This window comes from Heterodontus francisci, chromosome 13 (assembly GCF_036365525.1).
Source record: "Heterodontus francisci isolate sHetFra1 chromosome 13, sHetFra1.hap1, whole genome shotgun sequence".
In the NCBI taxonomy this organism is placed as follows: Eukaryota; Metazoa; Chordata; class Chondrichthyes; order Heterodontiformes; family Heterodontidae; genus Heterodontus; species Heterodontus francisci.
In genome coordinates, this window is record NC_090383.1 from 84,555,377 (window position 1) to 84,572,746 (window position 17,370).

The following is a 17,370-nucleotide window of genomic DNA, read 5'->3' on the forward strand; positions in this document are numbered from 1 at the left end:
CTTAGGACCTTCCGAAGACCAGCTCGAGGCTCTTGAGGAATTTCCAAGGTCAATGAGATGGAAGGAGAAACTAAAATTAAATAATTGTCTTTTGCTCTTTTTAAAAAAAAGTGACAGGATGTTTTGCATGTGTGACATCCAACGTGTGATAAACATTTCTCAAAGCTTTTGTGTATTTACCACGATATGTATCTCCTATAGTATTGCAAGCAGTGAAAGGGGGTTTGCTAATTTATATAACAAGACAGTTTTACAGTGATCGAATAACTGGTATTCTTTGAATTTTTTCTTTTTGTATATTGTGCATTGATTTATATCATTAATTACATTGCCTATGTATTTAGTTTTATTCTGTTATCATTTTAAAGCTATTATATAGCATGATGGAATGTAACATGCATCAAATGAAGGCAGATATCTGATATTTAGCAGTAATGGGCAGGGGGAATAGAGTTTATATTCATTTGGGGGCAGATCTGTACTTTGATAGAAATGTGGTTAGTCCTGTATTTTTAACATTCGGCATGATCCTGGGCTTTGTTCATTTGGTTGAACTGCGGCAATGTTACTGAAGTTTGACAGAACTGGAATGGGTCTGCTGGAGTTTGAAATCGTGGAGGAGTCCTTTGATGTGGCATCACTGTGGAGGGAACCTGTGGTTAGCCAGAACTCTGGAAAGTAAACCTGAGGTTTGACACAAATGGATTTGGAATGTAAAGGTTGACTTGTTGGTAGATTTCTGATATCTGGCAGCATGGGGAGAGGGCAGGGCTTGAGCCTGATTGCACCAGATTGAGAGGGGTGGGGGGAATGTCTCACAGCTCTGCTTTATAATTTTAAAGTCAACACTGTTGAGTTTGTGTTTTGTGATTGGTTTTCTGGTTGTATTTTTCTGTCTATCTGGCAGGCTGTATCTCTCTATAATAATATAAAAGCATTATACTGCAGATGCTGGAAATCTGAAATAAAAACAAAAAGTGCTGGAAATACTCAGCAGGTCTGGAAGCATCTGTGGAGAGAGAAGCAGAGTTAACATTTTAGGTCTGTGACCTGTATCTCTCCCTCTCCCTCATTGTAGACACTATAACTGTTCTAATTCCTATCAACAAAGCAGATGATATTTTGAAATTTAGACTCATTTTAATTTTAAAAAGAACTCTAAAATGAATAAAGACACTCCTTCACATGAAGCTTAGTGAAATTTCTGAAGATTATAGAAAATAGAACAAAAGCTGTAACTGAGGATTGAATTTCAGTGAAGTTCTTCTGATCTCCTCCTATGTCTTTGGAAGATTAGCAGAAACTCTGAAAAAATAACATTTTCAGCAATCTTCTGTCAAAAGTCATGGTGGGCGATTGGAAGAACCCCCAATGGAATTTCTGGTGGGTGTAATAGTGTATAGTTTTTTCGCTCCCTGTCTCTGTCTGTTATCCCTCTCCCCCTTTGCCTTCTCCCCGTCTCCCCTTCCCTCTCTCACTCTGTCTTCCCCCTCCCCGCCGTCTCTCTCTGTTTCCCCTCTGTCTCTTCACCCCCCAGTCCTCCCCTCTCCATCCCCCTTTCCCCTCCTCTCTCTCCCTCCCCCTATCTCCCTGTCTTCCCCTCTCCATCTTCCTCCCCCCTCCTCTGTCCCCTCCCCCTCTCTATCTATCTCCCCTCTCTGTCACCACCCCATTTCCTTTGCCCCCTCTCTCTGTCATCCCCACTTTCTGCCTCCTCCCGCTCTGTCCCCATCTCTCTCCATCTCCTCCTCCCCCTTTTCTCTCTTTCTCTCTGTCTCCCTCTCCCCTTCATTGCCCAGCCTTCCTCTCTCTAGCTCCCCCTCCTACCTTTCTCTCTGTCTGCCTGCCCCTGCTCACTATGTCTCTCCAACCCTCTCCCTGTCTCCCCCTCTTTCTCTCTCTCTGTCCCCCTCCCTTCTCTCCCCCTCCCTTCTCCCCCTCTCCCTTCGTCTCCTCCCCCTCTCCCTTCGTCTCCTCCCCCTCTCCCTGTTTCCTCCTCCCCCTCTCCTCCTCCCCCTCTCACTCTGTCTCCCCATCTCTCCCTGTTTCCCCCTCCCTGTCTCCCCCTTCCCTCTCTCTCTCTCTTCCCCTTCGCCTCTCCTCTCTCCCTATCTTCCCCCTGTCCCTCTCGCCTGTCTCCTCCTCCCCTCTCCCCCTGTCCATGTATCCCCTCCCCTCTATCCATGTCTCCCCCTTCCCTCCCCCTGTCTCCAACCCCCCTCCCATGTCCCCCTCCCCCTGTCTCCAACCCCCCTCCCATGTCCCCCTCCCCCTCCCCCTTCACTTAAGGGCCCAATTAAGGGCTGCTTCCTGCACCCGGCAGCCTCCCAGTGGTTTTGTAGGGTTGGGGGAGGCACAGTCCACCTTAATGTCTGCTTCATGGCCCAAGGAGGAGCCTCCCTGGCAGCTATGGCTGCCCCTGAGGCTGAGGCACGCCACTGGCATATGACCAACAACCACCCCACCACCTCCAACCCCTTGATCACCAGGGCATGCCTGCCTGGCCCCGGCTTCCTGAAAGAAACTTGCAGCTGAGGTTGCCAAGTAGCCGGGCCTCTGGGCTGGCAGCTCTGGGGGGTGGCCGCCACCAATAAAATGCCATCCCAGGGTCCTGCTGGCTGGGAGTCGGCTCCCTCTTTTGGCCCTGGCAACGGGACTTGATCATCCCTGGAAAAATTCAGCCCAACATATGGTTAAGTGTAGCATACGTGGGAAGAACGGGTGACTTTGGACCTATGGTTCCCAAAGCTTTTCACCAATGGGGTTTTCCTCATCTTGTGTCTGGGTCTTTTGTAAACTATTTGATATAAATTGATTACAACTCTATGTCTACAACCCTATTATCATTATATTACATGGATAGTAGCAGGCGAACTAGATAGACCTTGGTCTTTTTCTCATTGAGTAATTCCAACGTTCCTGTGTTTATCTTTCTGCTTCGTTGCTGGATCTTACTTATTTGTATCCCATTGAACTTTTCCCCATTCCCCCAAATGGCACCTTTACTACATAATTCGTGGGACGTACTACTTTGTACGATTTATTTACACCTGTTAAATTTCTGATCTTAATGTGCACAATGACAAGTTAATCTAAGTTCCCCATTCTAAATACTTTGTTATTTCTCCAACACTGGCCTTAGATTGAATTGGCAGCTGTTAATTAGCTGATAAAATTTGATGTGTTCTTTTCTTGTTTGCAGCTCTCCTGTACGCAACCATCTTTGGTAATGTGACAACGATCTTCCAGCAAATGTATGCTAATAGCAACAGGTACCACGAGATGCTGAACTGTGTCCGAGACTTTTTGAAGCTTTATCAGGTTCCCAAGGGCCTGAGCGAGCGTGTTATGGACTACATTGTTTCTACTTGGTCAATGTCTAAAGGAATTGATACTGAAAAGGTATAGAAATATACAGAAACTAAGAAGAAAATATGCACATTTTTTCTAATAGTGTGATCTTCCCTTAATGGTATTCTCGCCTTTTGAGTTAGGTTGTAGATTTAAGCACTACTCTGGGACACTAGAGTATGTAATTTATGTTGCCATTCCACTGTCGTACTAAGGGAATACTGCATTGTCTGAACTACTGTCTTTTATGTGAGATGTTAAGCTAAAGCTCTGTTCACCTGTTAAGGTAGATGTAAAAGATCAAAACAAGCAGGAAAGTATCTTGGGCATTATTCCTCGCTCAACCAAAAACCGATTAATGTGAATTATTTCATTTGCTCTTTGTGATATCCTGCTGGCACATTTGCCTCCAGGTAAAAACTACAATTTATAAACATCTTTGGAACATAGGAGCAGGAGTAGGCCATTCAACCCATCGAGCCTGCCCTGCCATTCAATATGATCATGGCTGATCAACAAACTTAAATACTTAACAAAAAATAAACTTGACTATAAAATTACACATCCTGTACTCTTAATTTTACTCAAAGGATTATCCTCCCTGAAGTCTGGGCTGAAGCTGAGCTTTCAGTGTTCAGTCCCAAAGCTCCATACCCTATGTCTCCAGTTGTACATCACATTCTATCAGGGACTAACCCTCTCCAAACACACTCTCAAGCCTCAGCCTCCTGCTTTTGCCTGGCTCTTACACCTTTACTGCTTCCCAACCTAAATCCACAGCCCACACTTCCTCTCTTGATGTGTGTTCCTCTACTTCCTGGCAGCCTTTCTCTGCCTGATCCTTGTGTCCAATTTGAAATCTGTTACATTTTGCCTACCATCTTGAGTTTTAAAAAAGAAAAGAGATACAACTTTGAATACATAGGTAAAGGAACATGTGAGACTACATAGAGGAGTAGATTTTGACTTTGTGTGGCAGTGTAAAATTTTGAAGTCAGTGGAAATACATAGTGGGAGAGATGTAAAATGTTGTGTTTTCTTAACCTCTGTGTTAGTGACTACTCGCACACAAGGCACTGACCACTCAAGACAGGATCAGTAACACAATAAAGTTAAGGATGGCTCTGCATGCAAACTCAGGTCCACTGTACAGATCAATCTTCTGTGCAGAGCTTTCGCTCTGTGCAGCCAGATCAGGTCCTGCACCCAGAGAAGCTAAAGAAGCCCAGAAAGCCACCATCAGTGCTCAGTCACTATCCTCCAGCAGCCAACGAGCCCAACATATAAAGAGACCCTGAACCACTCAGAGTAAACAGAGTGAAAATAGGCCAAAGAGTAAATCGGATAAAGCATCCAGAAACTGCAGTGACTTGGAACAATCATCAGCACTTCCTGAAGGACAGCAAAAAACTCTCAGCTGTTTACACAATTCTGAAAATGAGACTATGATGGCTGAAATGAGGTTAACGATTCTGGTGTGGACTCGTCATCTGCAAGTACTGCTGCTAGCCTTTTGAATGGAACAGTCCATGATCCCAGATCAATGGAAGAGTCAATCGCAAACTAGACGAGATCGAAGACCAAATGTCAAGCAGAGTCTATGCATTCTACTTCCACAGAGAAGAGTCCATACAAATCTGTTCCGGATTCCAAGAACTATTATCCTGTTTCTAGATCAGGCCAGTTGATCAAACCACCTTTACATTATCATGACTGTAAATGTATATGTCTCTGTTACTGTTTTATACCGTGTATGTTTCTGTCCTATTACAGTTGTTGAATTCTATATAATTAACTTTTGTCTATTTGAGACGGATATGTTTTTATTTGGGGACAAAAAGGGGGATGTTGTGGTAACTGTTTGAGGTGTGGTCATGTGATAAAGCACAGCAGTGCAAGAGCTGTGATATACCACATCATGTGACTTCTGGTGAGAGTTCAGTCTGAAGCAAGTATCTGTACAGTGGACCTGTGTTTGCATGCAGAACCATCCTTAAATAAAGAACCAACTTTATTGTGTTACTGATGCTGTCTTGAGTGGTCAGTGCCTAGTGCGTGAGTAGTCACTAACACAGAGGTCAAGATTTATCTTCTGATTTCTGTTCATTGGAAGCTGTTGTTCTTGGGTTTGAAGAGGGCCTGTGAAATCTTCGACTTGCACTGGGACTGAGGGCTCTCTAACTTTTCCTCATATTGTCATCCTTTAGCAACAAGTCTGTTTCTCATTTTCTCCCTCTGTGACTTTGCCTGCGATGAAACCTCATGAATCTTTTCTTTCAGGACCTGTGGTTCTGCTGCAACATTTCTGTATTTTGCTTTGTCCTGTCAAGATCTAACATGAATCTCCTGGCTTGCAGTATCACCATTTTCTAAGGCTTTGTTCCTTGCCATTTGCAATTTTGTCTCCTCTTTCTGATTAGCCAGCATTTTGGCCTTGTTTTGTTCACTTAAACCTTTCTTTTAACAAGTTGTATTTTGCTTCTGCTTTCTTCTGATACTCCTCCATCATCTTACGCAGTTTCAGACGCATCTTCAACTTCCCTATTTCTTGAGTGAGATCCTCAACAGAGCGAATTGGTTTGTCCTCTGTGCTTGGTTTGCTCCCATGGCGATGCCCAATGCCATGTATTGTTACCATGGTCAAATCCCTGCGTGCTTGTAGCCCTACAATAGCAGGTCCAGCTGTTTGAACAATGTAAAATAGTTGGGATTTCCATTCTAATTGGTTGTATTTGCAATTAATCTTGATGGACCGTAAACACGGAATTGATGAACCATTGTCAGTTAGGTTTTCGTAGGCATCACTATGGCTTGTTATTTACCCGGATGCATGTTCTTTAGTATGCATAGAGGTAAAATATTTGCACTGGCACCCGTGTCCACCTTTGTCCAGAGCACATGCGTGCCCTCCTTTTTTGGACGTAGAACATGAATAGAGGCAAAAGACTCGAGTGGAGTAATCGAATCAGTGCGTTCGGTGATGTTGATAATGTGGAACCTCGTGGATGTATGACTGCTAAGCTTGCCAGGGCGTGAAGCCTTCTTACAGTCTGCCTGGCTTTTGTTAAGACTGTTACCATTAGCATTTGGCTTGACTTTCCAGCATTGACGTTTCCATTGACCTCTAACACTGCATGCTTTGCAGATGTTGTTAAATGCTGGGCAACCCTTAGGCATATATAAGAGCCCACACCTTTTACATGGTTTCCCGGACCTGGAATCCTTACTTAATGCACCAATGGTATTCGGAGCACATAAGGATTGTGAACTCTGTTGGTCCGCAATGATAGACTCAAATTTTCGACCCATCTTTTGAGCAAGACATCTATCGGTATGCCTCTTGGGTTTCTCTAAAAGATCCCTCTGGTATCCATTTATTGTTGTGGATGCAATCACTAGCTCGATGATAAGGTCTGCAAGTTCAGCCTCTGAATTCACACTCGCTGTAAAATGTTTGTTTGGTATGCTGTCACCTTAATATGCTTAGTTAGTCAAGCTTAGAGAGATTCCTTAGTCTGGAGTAATTAGAACATTAACCTTTATTATACTATAACTATGTACAGCTTCACACCAGTCTGTGTGACTCCTGCAAAGCCACGTTGCATCTATCTTCAAGTCTCTCTCATGTGATTTCTTACATCATCATGGTAGGAGGTATTCTTTGCGCACTCTCAACATTAATCCTTTCAGACTCTTATACTACACTCATGACCCTTATCTCGATAGTAACTGACAAACTGGTCAATGGACTCAGTTGCTTACTGTCAAAAAGACATGAACTCGAGCCAGTGAACCCACAAATTCAGTTTGACATGAAGTTGATCCTCTAATGATGACCAGATTTCTGCGGGATCCTTCTGCTCTTCTTCGGTGAGACCAGAAGTGTTAAGAGGACGTAAGCCTTCGTTGCCAATGCCAATGCATATTTTCACTGCCTTCTTCTCTGGTTCTGCGACTGCTAAGTCGACAAAAAAATAGCTCGGCCTGAAGAGCTGAAATTCTGACAACAGGTCAGCTGCTGTCCAGTTGATGGTAGGAAACTGTGCTGTTATTCTTGTGATGACTCACTGCCATTACTCTGTGTGAAATTAAAAGAAATCTCCTGCTGTCCGGGTAGACAAAAATACTGCAGCAGTAACTGACGGCCGTTCCACTTTGAGGTTGTGGCACTTTCGCCCGATTCGTATGCTTTTGACTTGGCCCCACCCACAAAGGGTGGTTTTGGCCCTAAAAATGTTGAAGACGTGAAACAGCAATGGCGATTCTTTTTCTTTCTTCCTCCATTCCGTGCCTTAAATCTCACCCTTTCCTTGATTCACCATCGATTTGCGGCACTATTAATATCAAAGCTGGCCCATTTTTGTGCTCGACCCAGTAGCCCACTATTGCTACGGTGCTAATCCTTTTGCACCTCTCAATTGGGGGTCCGTTTAATGTCTACAGTGTCCGGTGCGTTCAGACCTCCCCTACTTTCTCCCAACGCAAGAAATCTGACCCTCTAACTCTATATCCATGGAGATTCTAACACAGTCTGTTACTGCTTGACCTCACAGCCCCAAGTGCAAACAAGCTTACCCAACTGCCTACACTGCTGCTGAGGTGTGAAGCAATAGAACCAATATTCAGGCCCTTGAAGTTCCCATAGATTTGGCAATGGCTGTGGCTCGCACTTCTTCGAAGGTGTGAAAGAGTACTCAAAAAGTTGAGATGTTGAAATTCCCACAAGCTGCTGCCATATTGTGTTTTTCTTAACCTCTGTGTTAGCAACAAATGACACACAAGGCAGTAGCCACTCAAGACAGGATCAGTAACACAATAAAGTGGGCTCTTTGTTTAATGATGGTTCTGCATGCCAACACAGGTCTTCACTGTGCAGATACTTCAGATTGAACTCTCACCAGAAGTCACATGGTGCATTACATCACAGCTGTTACACTGCTATGTATTATCACATGACCAAACCTCTTAAAGGGGTACCACAACATAAAACAGGCTGCTGATTCGCTATCACCCATTTCACACTATCAAACAAAATCAAAATCTACCCCACACAGTGCAACATAGAAACCGTAGGATAGTAGGGAAGAACAAGAGACAGCTGCTGGAAGAGAGGAACATTTTTGTCTTAATTTTCTGTGAGTAACAAGACCAAAGAACTGGAGAATAAATGATAAATTCACTGATCCTGTGGCCGGTTGAATCGACCATGGGCTAGAGAATGTGTACTAATTCAGAACTCCCTTTGAATGTGGCACCCCATTGGAAGCATGGGATGGATTGCTATAATCATAGGTGTGTTATATAATAACACTTTGTGTGTCACAAGAGAAACCGTACTTGTTGCAAGACAGCTTATTGTCTGCCATGCTGTGAGCAATGCCATTGCTGGCGATTATTGTTTTGAAAATGTTTTATGTGCATTATCTATTCAAATACCTCAAAAATACCAAGTCTGGGACTGACATGACAAATTTTCTATTTAAAATCCTATTTAAAAAATTTGTTCCAGATGCACTAAGCATTACAAATTTTACGCTACTTACACAGACTACTCAAAATGCATTGCACAACATGCCATAAAAAAATAATTGAATAATACATTAAATGCTCTAGTTGGATGAGGGCTAAATGTGAAAGAGAATAAAATGTTATGTTGGTTTCCTTTTCAGTTGTGCCCAATTTGTTAATAATTCATGAATACTTTGAGAACTGATTTTGATTGACTTTGGAGGTTTTTGGGCTCCCAAATTGCAGTTTGACTGCGCAACAGAGCAGCTGTTCCTTTTGTAGTTGCTTTATAAAGAGTTGAATACCATGGAGACTCCCTTTCAAGTGCAAAGTTGAACTGTGAATATTGCCTCTTCAAATTCCTGCTGTATGTTCATTAACTGCTAGCATAGCAGAAAGTAGGTGTTGCAGGTTCAGTGATTAAAATTATAATTTATTTTGAGTCTTTGGGCCTGCAGAATAACATTATAAAGCAATTTTCTTTAGTATCTTGCTTTTAAGTTTCCTTACATTAAACATATCCATTTCAATCATCTTTATGGCTAACAGAAGTACAGTACCACTTTTGAAATTGGAATCAGCATCACACATGCGATATATGAAGTCCCGTAAATGTTGTTTATGTATTTTATAACAAGGAGATAGTGGAATCAGATTCATATTCAATTACAAAATCATGTTAAAACCTATGGACAGCAAATTTTCTGCCTTTGTAGTAAAATTGCCATTCTGACATCATGAGGTAGTAAGGTGAAGTCTTTGAAAGGCCCATCGAGTCACTCATCACTGCCTTCTAATGAACAGCAGCCCTACTGTCCAATCTTGCTGTCTCCCAACAGAGCTTTATGGGATCTGTGCGAGGGCACGTCATTATATCAGTGTCACATTCAGCCTACCTATGATAGCTGGAAACTCCTGCACCCACTCACCTGTTTGGAAGGGAGAAGGGAGATTGCCCAGGTCAGCTCAGCCATTGTGCCCTGCTAAGAAGAAAAAAATGCTTGGCTTCTGAAGTTCAAGCCATTTGCCTGATACATCCACCTTTTATGGAGGCCGGTATTCTTCAACAACTAGGTGTATTGCTGTCCATTCATATATCGGGTTCAGATTAAGTCTAAGGTGCGGTAATTAATGGAATAAGGAATCCCTGCCCCTGTCTCCCCCCTTTTCTGCAATTATTTGTCTCCTAAGGCACAGATAGAGGTTAATCTGCTTACAAGGCAAAGAGGAAACTCCTGCATACTCAGTACCCAGCACAATCACAAGAATTTTGGCTTCCAACATTCTAAAAGTAAATATAATTTAAATGTGAGCTATTATATAATTGAAATGCACTTGAATCTCAAACTGAATATGCTGCTTGGATTAGTACTTGGAACTACGGTGTTGTTGCTATTACAGAGACTTGGTTGAGGGAAGGACCGGATTGGCAGCTAAACGTTCTGGGATTTAGATGCTTTAGGCAGGATAGAGGGGGATGTAAAAGGGGCAGGGGAGTTGCATTACTGGCTAAGGAGAATATCACAGCTGTACTGCGGGAGGACACCTCAGAGGGCTCATGCAACAAGGCAATATGGGTAGAGCTCAGGAATAGGAAGGGTGCAGTCACAATGTTGGGGGTTTACTACAGGCCTCCCAACAGCCAGCGGGAGGTAGAGGAGCAGATACGGAGACAGATTTTGGAAAGATGTAAAAGCAACAGGGTTGTTGTGATGGGTGATTTTAACTTCCCCTATATTGACTGGGACTCACTTAGCGCTAGGGGCTTGGATGGGGCAGAATTTGTAAGGAGCATCTAGGAGGGCTTCTTGAAACAATATGTAGATAGTCCAACTAGGGAAGGGGCCATACTGGACCTGGTATTGGGGAATACGCCCGGCCAGGTGGTTCAAGTTTCAGTAGGGGAGCATTTCGGGAACAGTGACCATAATTCCGTAAGTTTTAAGGTACTTGTGGATAAGGATAAGAGTAGCCCTCGGGTGAAGGTGCTAAATTGGGGGAAGGCTAATTATAACAATATTAGGCAGGAACTGAAGAATTCAGATTGGGGGCGGCTGTTTGAGGGTAAATCAACATCTGACATGTGGGAGTCTTTCAAACGTCAGTTGATTAGAATCCAGGACTGGCATGTTCCTGTGAGGATGAAGGATAAGTTTGGCAAGTTTCGGGAACCTTGGATAACGAGGGATATTGTGAGCCTAGTCAAAAAGAAAAAGGAAGCGTTCGTAAGGGCTAGAAGGCTGGGAACAGACGAAGCCCTTGAGGAATATAAAGAAAGTAGGAAGGAACTTAAGCAAGGAGTCAGGAGGGCTAAAAGGGGTCATGAAAAGTCATTGGCAAACAGGATTAAGGAGAATACCAAGGCTTTTTATACGTATATAAAGAGCAAGAGGGTAGCCAGGGAAAGGGTTGGCCCACTCAAGGACAGAGAAGGGAATCTATGCGTGGAGCCAGAGGAAATGGGAGAGGTACTAAATGAGTACTTTGCATCAGTATTCACCCAAGAGAAGGACTTGGTGGATGATGAGTCTAGGGAAGGGAGTGTAGATAGTCTGGGTCATGTTGATATCAAAAAGGAGGAGGTGTTGGGCGTCTTGAAAAACATTAAGGTAGATAAGTCCCCAGGGCCTGATGGGATCTAACCCAGAATACTGAGGGAGGCAAGGGAGGAAATTGCTGGGGTCTTGACAGAAATCTTTGCATCCTCATTGGCTACAGGTGAGGTCCCAGAGGACTGGAGAATAGCCAATGTTGTTCCTTTGTTTAAGAAGGGTAGCAAGGATAATCCAGGAAATTACAGGCCAGTGAGCCTTACGTCAGTGGTAGGGAAATTATTGTAGAGGATTCTTCGGGACAGGATTTACTCCCATTTGGAAACAAATGGGCTTGTTAGCGAGAGGCAGCATGGTTTTGCGAAGGGGAGGTCATGTCTCACTAACTTGATTGAGTTTTTTGAGGAAGTGACGAAGGTGATTGATGAAGGAAGGGCAGTGGATGTTGTCTACATGGACTTCAGTAAAGTCTTTGACAAGGTCCCTCATGGCAGACTGGTACAAAAGGTGAGGTCACACGGGATCAGAGGTGAGCTGGCAAGATGGATACAGAACTGGCTCAGTCATAGAAGACAGAGAGTAGCAGTGGAAGGGTGCTTTTCTGAATGGAGGGCTGTGACTAGTGGTGTTCCGCAGGGATCAGTGCTGATTAGTAAGTTTGAAGACGACTCAAAGGTTGGTGGAGTTGCGGATAGTGTTTAGGAATGTCAGAGGACACAGCAGGATATAGATCGGTTGGAGACTTGGGCGGAGAAATGGCAGATGCAGTTTAATCCGGACAAATGTAAGGTAATGCATTTTGGAAGGTCTAATACAGGTGGGAGGTATACAGTAAATGGCAGAATCCTTAGGAGTATTGACAGGCAGAGAGATCTGGGCGTACAGGTCCACAGATCACTGAAAGTGGCAACACAGGTGGATAAAGTAGACAAAAAGGCATACGGCATGCTTGCCTTTGTTGGTCGGGGCATAGAGTATAAAAATTGGCAAGTCATGCTGCAGCTGTACAGAACCTTAGTTCGGCCACACTTGGAATATTGCATACAATTCTGGTTGTCACACTACCAGAAGGATGTGGAGGCTTTGGAGAGGGTACAGAAGAGGTTTACCAGGATGTTGCCTGGTCTGGAGGGTATTAGCTATGAGGAGAGGTTGGATAAACTCGGATTGTTTTCACTGGAATGATGGAGATGGAGCGGCTAAATGATAGAGGTTTACAAAGTTATGAGTGGCATGGACAGAGTGGATAGTCAGAAGCTTTTTCCCAGGGTGGAAGAGTCAGTTACTAGCGGACATAGGTTTAAGGTGCGAGGGGCAAAATTTAGAGGGGATGTGCGAGGCAAGTTTTTTACACAGAGGGTGGTGACTGCCTGGAACTTGCTGCCAGGGGAGGTGGTGGAAGCAGGTACGATAGAGACATTTAAGAGGCATCTTGACAAATACATGAATAGGATGGGAATAGAGGGATACGGACCCCGGAAGTGCAGAAGGTTTTAGTTTAGACAGGCATCAAGATCGGCGCAGGCTTGGAGGGCCGAATGGCCTGTTCCTGTGCTGTACTGTTCTTTGTTCTTTGCTGTATATACTGCTGCAAACTATGCAGTTGAAGTGTGTCGCCACCACTGCACATGTTTCATTTGCCTGTAGCTATATTGATTTTTTTTAAGTTGTAACTTGCTTTTAGAATATACGTCATGAATAAATCATTGTATTGTCTCCATGTCTTGCATCTATGTTGCAGGCTATCTCTAGGAACGTGTTAAGCAAAGATTAGCAGAAAGCTGCATTTTTAATAATGTTAATGCCCAAAAATAGTGTTCTTTTTGGCAAGGTTATGTTTTCCTTTCATAATGTTGGTGTTAGTACGTGATTTTATATTGTACTGATCAAGTATGCAGTGATGCAGTCAGCATTTGCATCATTAAGACAGACTAATTTCTAAAAGAAATGCTCGAGAGCACAAATAAATGGCAAATACCTTCAGTTGTGTGGAAATACTCAACTGCTCTGTCCGAAAGCAAAAACATGAAAAACAAGTTTAAGACCAGCACGTGGTTTTTTGAAACCATCATTATTCTGCCATTAACACTCTCTCTGGACAAATGCTTTGTCTTTTACTACAACTATTACAACTCCCTTTTACCTTTTGTTCCATGACATCTTTTGTCATTTAATCTCTCCAGCCCTCTGACCTTTAACGAACCTTCCTTTTTGTTGTTCTTCTCCCCCACCCACCCTTTCACTTGTTCAAAACCTATTACATTTCTAACCTTTGCCAGTTCTGATGAAAGGTCATAGACCTGAAATGTTAATTCTGTTTCTCTGTCCACAATGCTGCCAGACCTGCTGAGTATTTCCAACGCTTTCTGTTTTTGTTTCAGATTTCCAGCATCTGCAGTATTTTGCTTTTACCTTTTTTAAGTTGTATGTTGAAACTGATTTTCTCCACATGCTAAGAAAAAAATTACATATATTGATCTTGTATAATACAATGCATAATTTCATATTGCATTTCTTGTATCCCGAAACACTTTTTAACCAATATCAATGATTTCTCGTAACTTGTATCTAATATATGGCATTGTTCAACTAATTTCATCATTGTTATATGATCCTTATAATTTTCCTGACTCCTCCAATAATGTAGCAATACCAAATGTCCTAAATAATCACAAAAGTATTGAATAATATCAAAAATGCATGAATCATTCTGTGCAGATATAATTTCTTGTAAATTATAGAAAAATGTGTTCCATCTAGCTTGTATGAAAGATGCTTTTTGTATAGTGCATGACATCTACAAAATGGTCTAGTATGCTTTTAATAAATTATGAAGCAAAAATTGATTTTTTTATTATTATTTATATGTTTCCCTGTAGGTTCTAGAAATTTGCCCTAAGGATATGCGAGCAGATATTTGTGTCCATTTAAACCGCAAAGTCTTCAAAGAGCACCCAGCATTTAGACTTGCAAGTGACGGCTGTCTACGAGCTCTGGCAATAGAGTTTCAAACTATACATAGTGCTCCAGGAGATTTAATTTACCATGCTGGCGAAAGTGTGGACAACCTTTGCTTTGTGGTTTCTGGATCCTTGGAAGTAATTCAAGATGAAGAAGTTGTTGCTATCCTAGGTAAAACTTAAAAACATGCTGTATTGATTCAGATTACTCTTGTGAATGATAGACTGACATTTAGGCTACTTAGAGGTCAGACAGCTCGTAACTCATATGCTTTCAAGCATTCGTGATGCAATGCATTATGAAAACTATAAGCATCTAAAAATACCTAAAAGTATAATTGTTGGTTGGCTTGATTGTCAGTATGACAGCATATAATATAACATAATAATTATATTTGCATTAAACTGAAATATTTGCTAATGGTATCATAGCAGAACATTGATATTTTCGAAACAAAATGTTTGAGCTGAAATGCTATTGATCTAAAAAAAAAATTATGTAAGTCATACAATGGACGACGATGGATATGTGTGACCTTAATAGGGTAGGTTTGAAAGGTGAGAAGCAAACATTATTGGGGAAAAAATTGCATTTGTGTGATACTTCTGCTAACCTCAGGATGTCCGAGCTTGCTTTACAGCTAATTAAGTACTTTTGAAGTGTAAACACCAGTAATGTAGGAAACACACCAGCCAATTTGCACACTGCAAACTCCCAAATGAAATACGGATCAATTACCTGTTTTAGCTGTTGGTTGAGGGATAAATATTTGGTAGGAAAATGGGAGAACTCCCCTGCTCTTTGATGAGGGCTGTGGGATCCGTCAAGTCGACCTGAGTGCGCAGACGGGGCCTCAGTTTAACATCTCATTCATTAGACTCTTGAGTTCTGTTAAGCCTTGGATTTTAATACTGAAAGTACCTTCTGTGTGAGCTTGCAAGGCACGTTCCATGTAACACTATTGGTGAGAAAAAATAATTTCACAATGAAAAGAGCCTGCATGCAATCCACTAGCAGGACATTGACCTGAATTTTACTGACCCCTCGACGCTGCGGGTCATGTTGTGGGGGCTGGTAAAATTCTCCGGGGAGAGGCCCGCCTCAACCCACGACATTGAAGGGCCCGCCGCATATTACCGGCGGTGGGGGGACCTCGGTGCGCCCCCCCCCACCCCTGCCGGATGGCGGCAGGCCCTTCATCTAAATATGTAAATAAAGAATAATTATATGCAAATATACTTGCCTGCGGCCGTCCCACACCGATTTTACGGCCGCCGCTTGGCCTTCGTGCACCTTTGCAACTCCATACGGAGTTCCAAGGTGAGAACCTGGTGGGGAGGGGAGGTAATAAAATTTTCAGGACAGGAGGTGGGCGAGTGGCGCAAACAAACTTAATTGGTTGTGTGAATGGTGGGAAGGGGCTAGTGGCCAAATGTTAGAAGATTGGGGGGGAGGTTCAGGTAGGGAAAAGTCAAATGTTGGTCATTTTGGGCGTTGAAATGACCATTAGGGGGTTGGGGAAGGGCTTCCACGTCTTTATTAATTGTTAATAAAAGTTTATGAATAATGGAATAATGTCCCTTTAAAAACTAAAAATAATTCTAAGGGCTTAAAGCCTTTAAAAATGGCGCCGCGCCTGCCTGGTGGCGCCAGACATTGTTGCCGGGGATGCAGCCCCAAGCCCCTCTACATCATCGGGGGTGGCCGCTCCACCTCCTCTATTTAAATGAGGCCATGCGCATAATATTGCCGGGGTTCCTGGTGGCACTTCCGTGTCAGAAGGCTGCCGAGTTGAAAGTGCGCCGCTGCGCAGCATGGCCGTGATTAAAATTCAGCCCATTATCATGCAAAAATTAAAATTACTTCAAAGAAGAACAGCACAAGAAACTTGGTGGAGGATTATGTTGGTAATTAAACTGTTGATTTACAACATTTTCAAAAAAAGTTAATTTCCTTAATCTTCTAAAATGTATAAATTTTCATAAAATAATCTGATTGCTTGTAACCTTAGCAGTCATTGCTATCTAGACAACTAGTGAAATGTAGGTATACGCAATTCATTTTATTATAAGGAAAAGTGAGTTTACAGACAGGAGCTTAGTAGAATGGTGTAAATATGTGAAGCTCAGAAGGGGTTCTGTCATGACATGCACATTTGTAGGGTTTGAATGCTACCTGAAGGTAAGTGAGCTGCGAAAGAAAGAAAGCAAGAACAAGCAATGCAAAGTAACATTTCTTGGTACTTTAGGATAGATAGCAAAATTCAAAGCCTCTTTTTGGCTCAGTTTGTTTAATTTAGACTAAACTAATAGCCCATCAAATATACCATAAAGGTACTCAAGCTACAAGGGTCTGTGATGTACAAATAGTTAAACATTTAAAGATTTAAAGACCTTTGAATGCTTTGATGATTGCAGTAGCATTCTGCATCAGTTATTTTTGTTAACTGGAAACTTTGCAATGCAAATACAATTTCTTTACCATAAAATCAGTACTCCTTTTATAATATGTGGATGCTACATGGCAAAAAAAAAATCTTTCATATTGTGAGGAACACAATCGAAGTATATTTTATTCAGCTATATGATTTATGGCAAACTTTTCGGCTTCATAAATTAGCATCAGTTAGCAAGAAGGGATTTCCTGATCATCAAGTCACAGCTGGCACTTTCCCATGGTTCATGATTACACTTTATGCAAATACTGCAAGTTCCCCTCCAAGCCACACACCATCTTGACTTGGAACTATATCACCGTCCCTTCACTGTTGCTGGGTCAAAATGCTGGAACTCCCTTCCAACAGTACTGTGGGTGTACCTACATCCATTCAGCGGTTCAAGAAGGCAGTTCAAGAAGGCACCACCTTCGTGAGAGCAATTAGGGATGGGCATAAATGCTGGCCTAGCCAGTGGGCCACATCCCATGAATGAATTAATAAAACATTTAAAGTAATACCTGGAACAATAAGACTCTTTTGCTGATTAAATCTGGAAAGTTT

The 17,370-nt window shown here is 42.5% G+C and overlaps 1 protein-coding gene across 1 annotated transcript in view; it reads left to right on the forward strand.

The window, feature by feature from the left end:
• The window catches only part of kcnh1a (potassium voltage-gated channel, subfamily H (eag-related), member 1a), a 339,143-nt gene that overhangs the window by 109,794 nt on the left and 211,979 nt on the right, over positions 1-17,370 (forward strand). The window contains exons 8-9 of the mRNA XM_068045094.1: positions 3,203-3,402; positions 14,291-14,543. Coding sequence (XP_067901195.1) covers positions 3,203-3,402; positions 14,291-14,543 — 453 coding nt within the window. The remainder of the gene's footprint in view (positions 1-3,202; positions 3,403-14,290; positions 14,544-17,370) is intronic.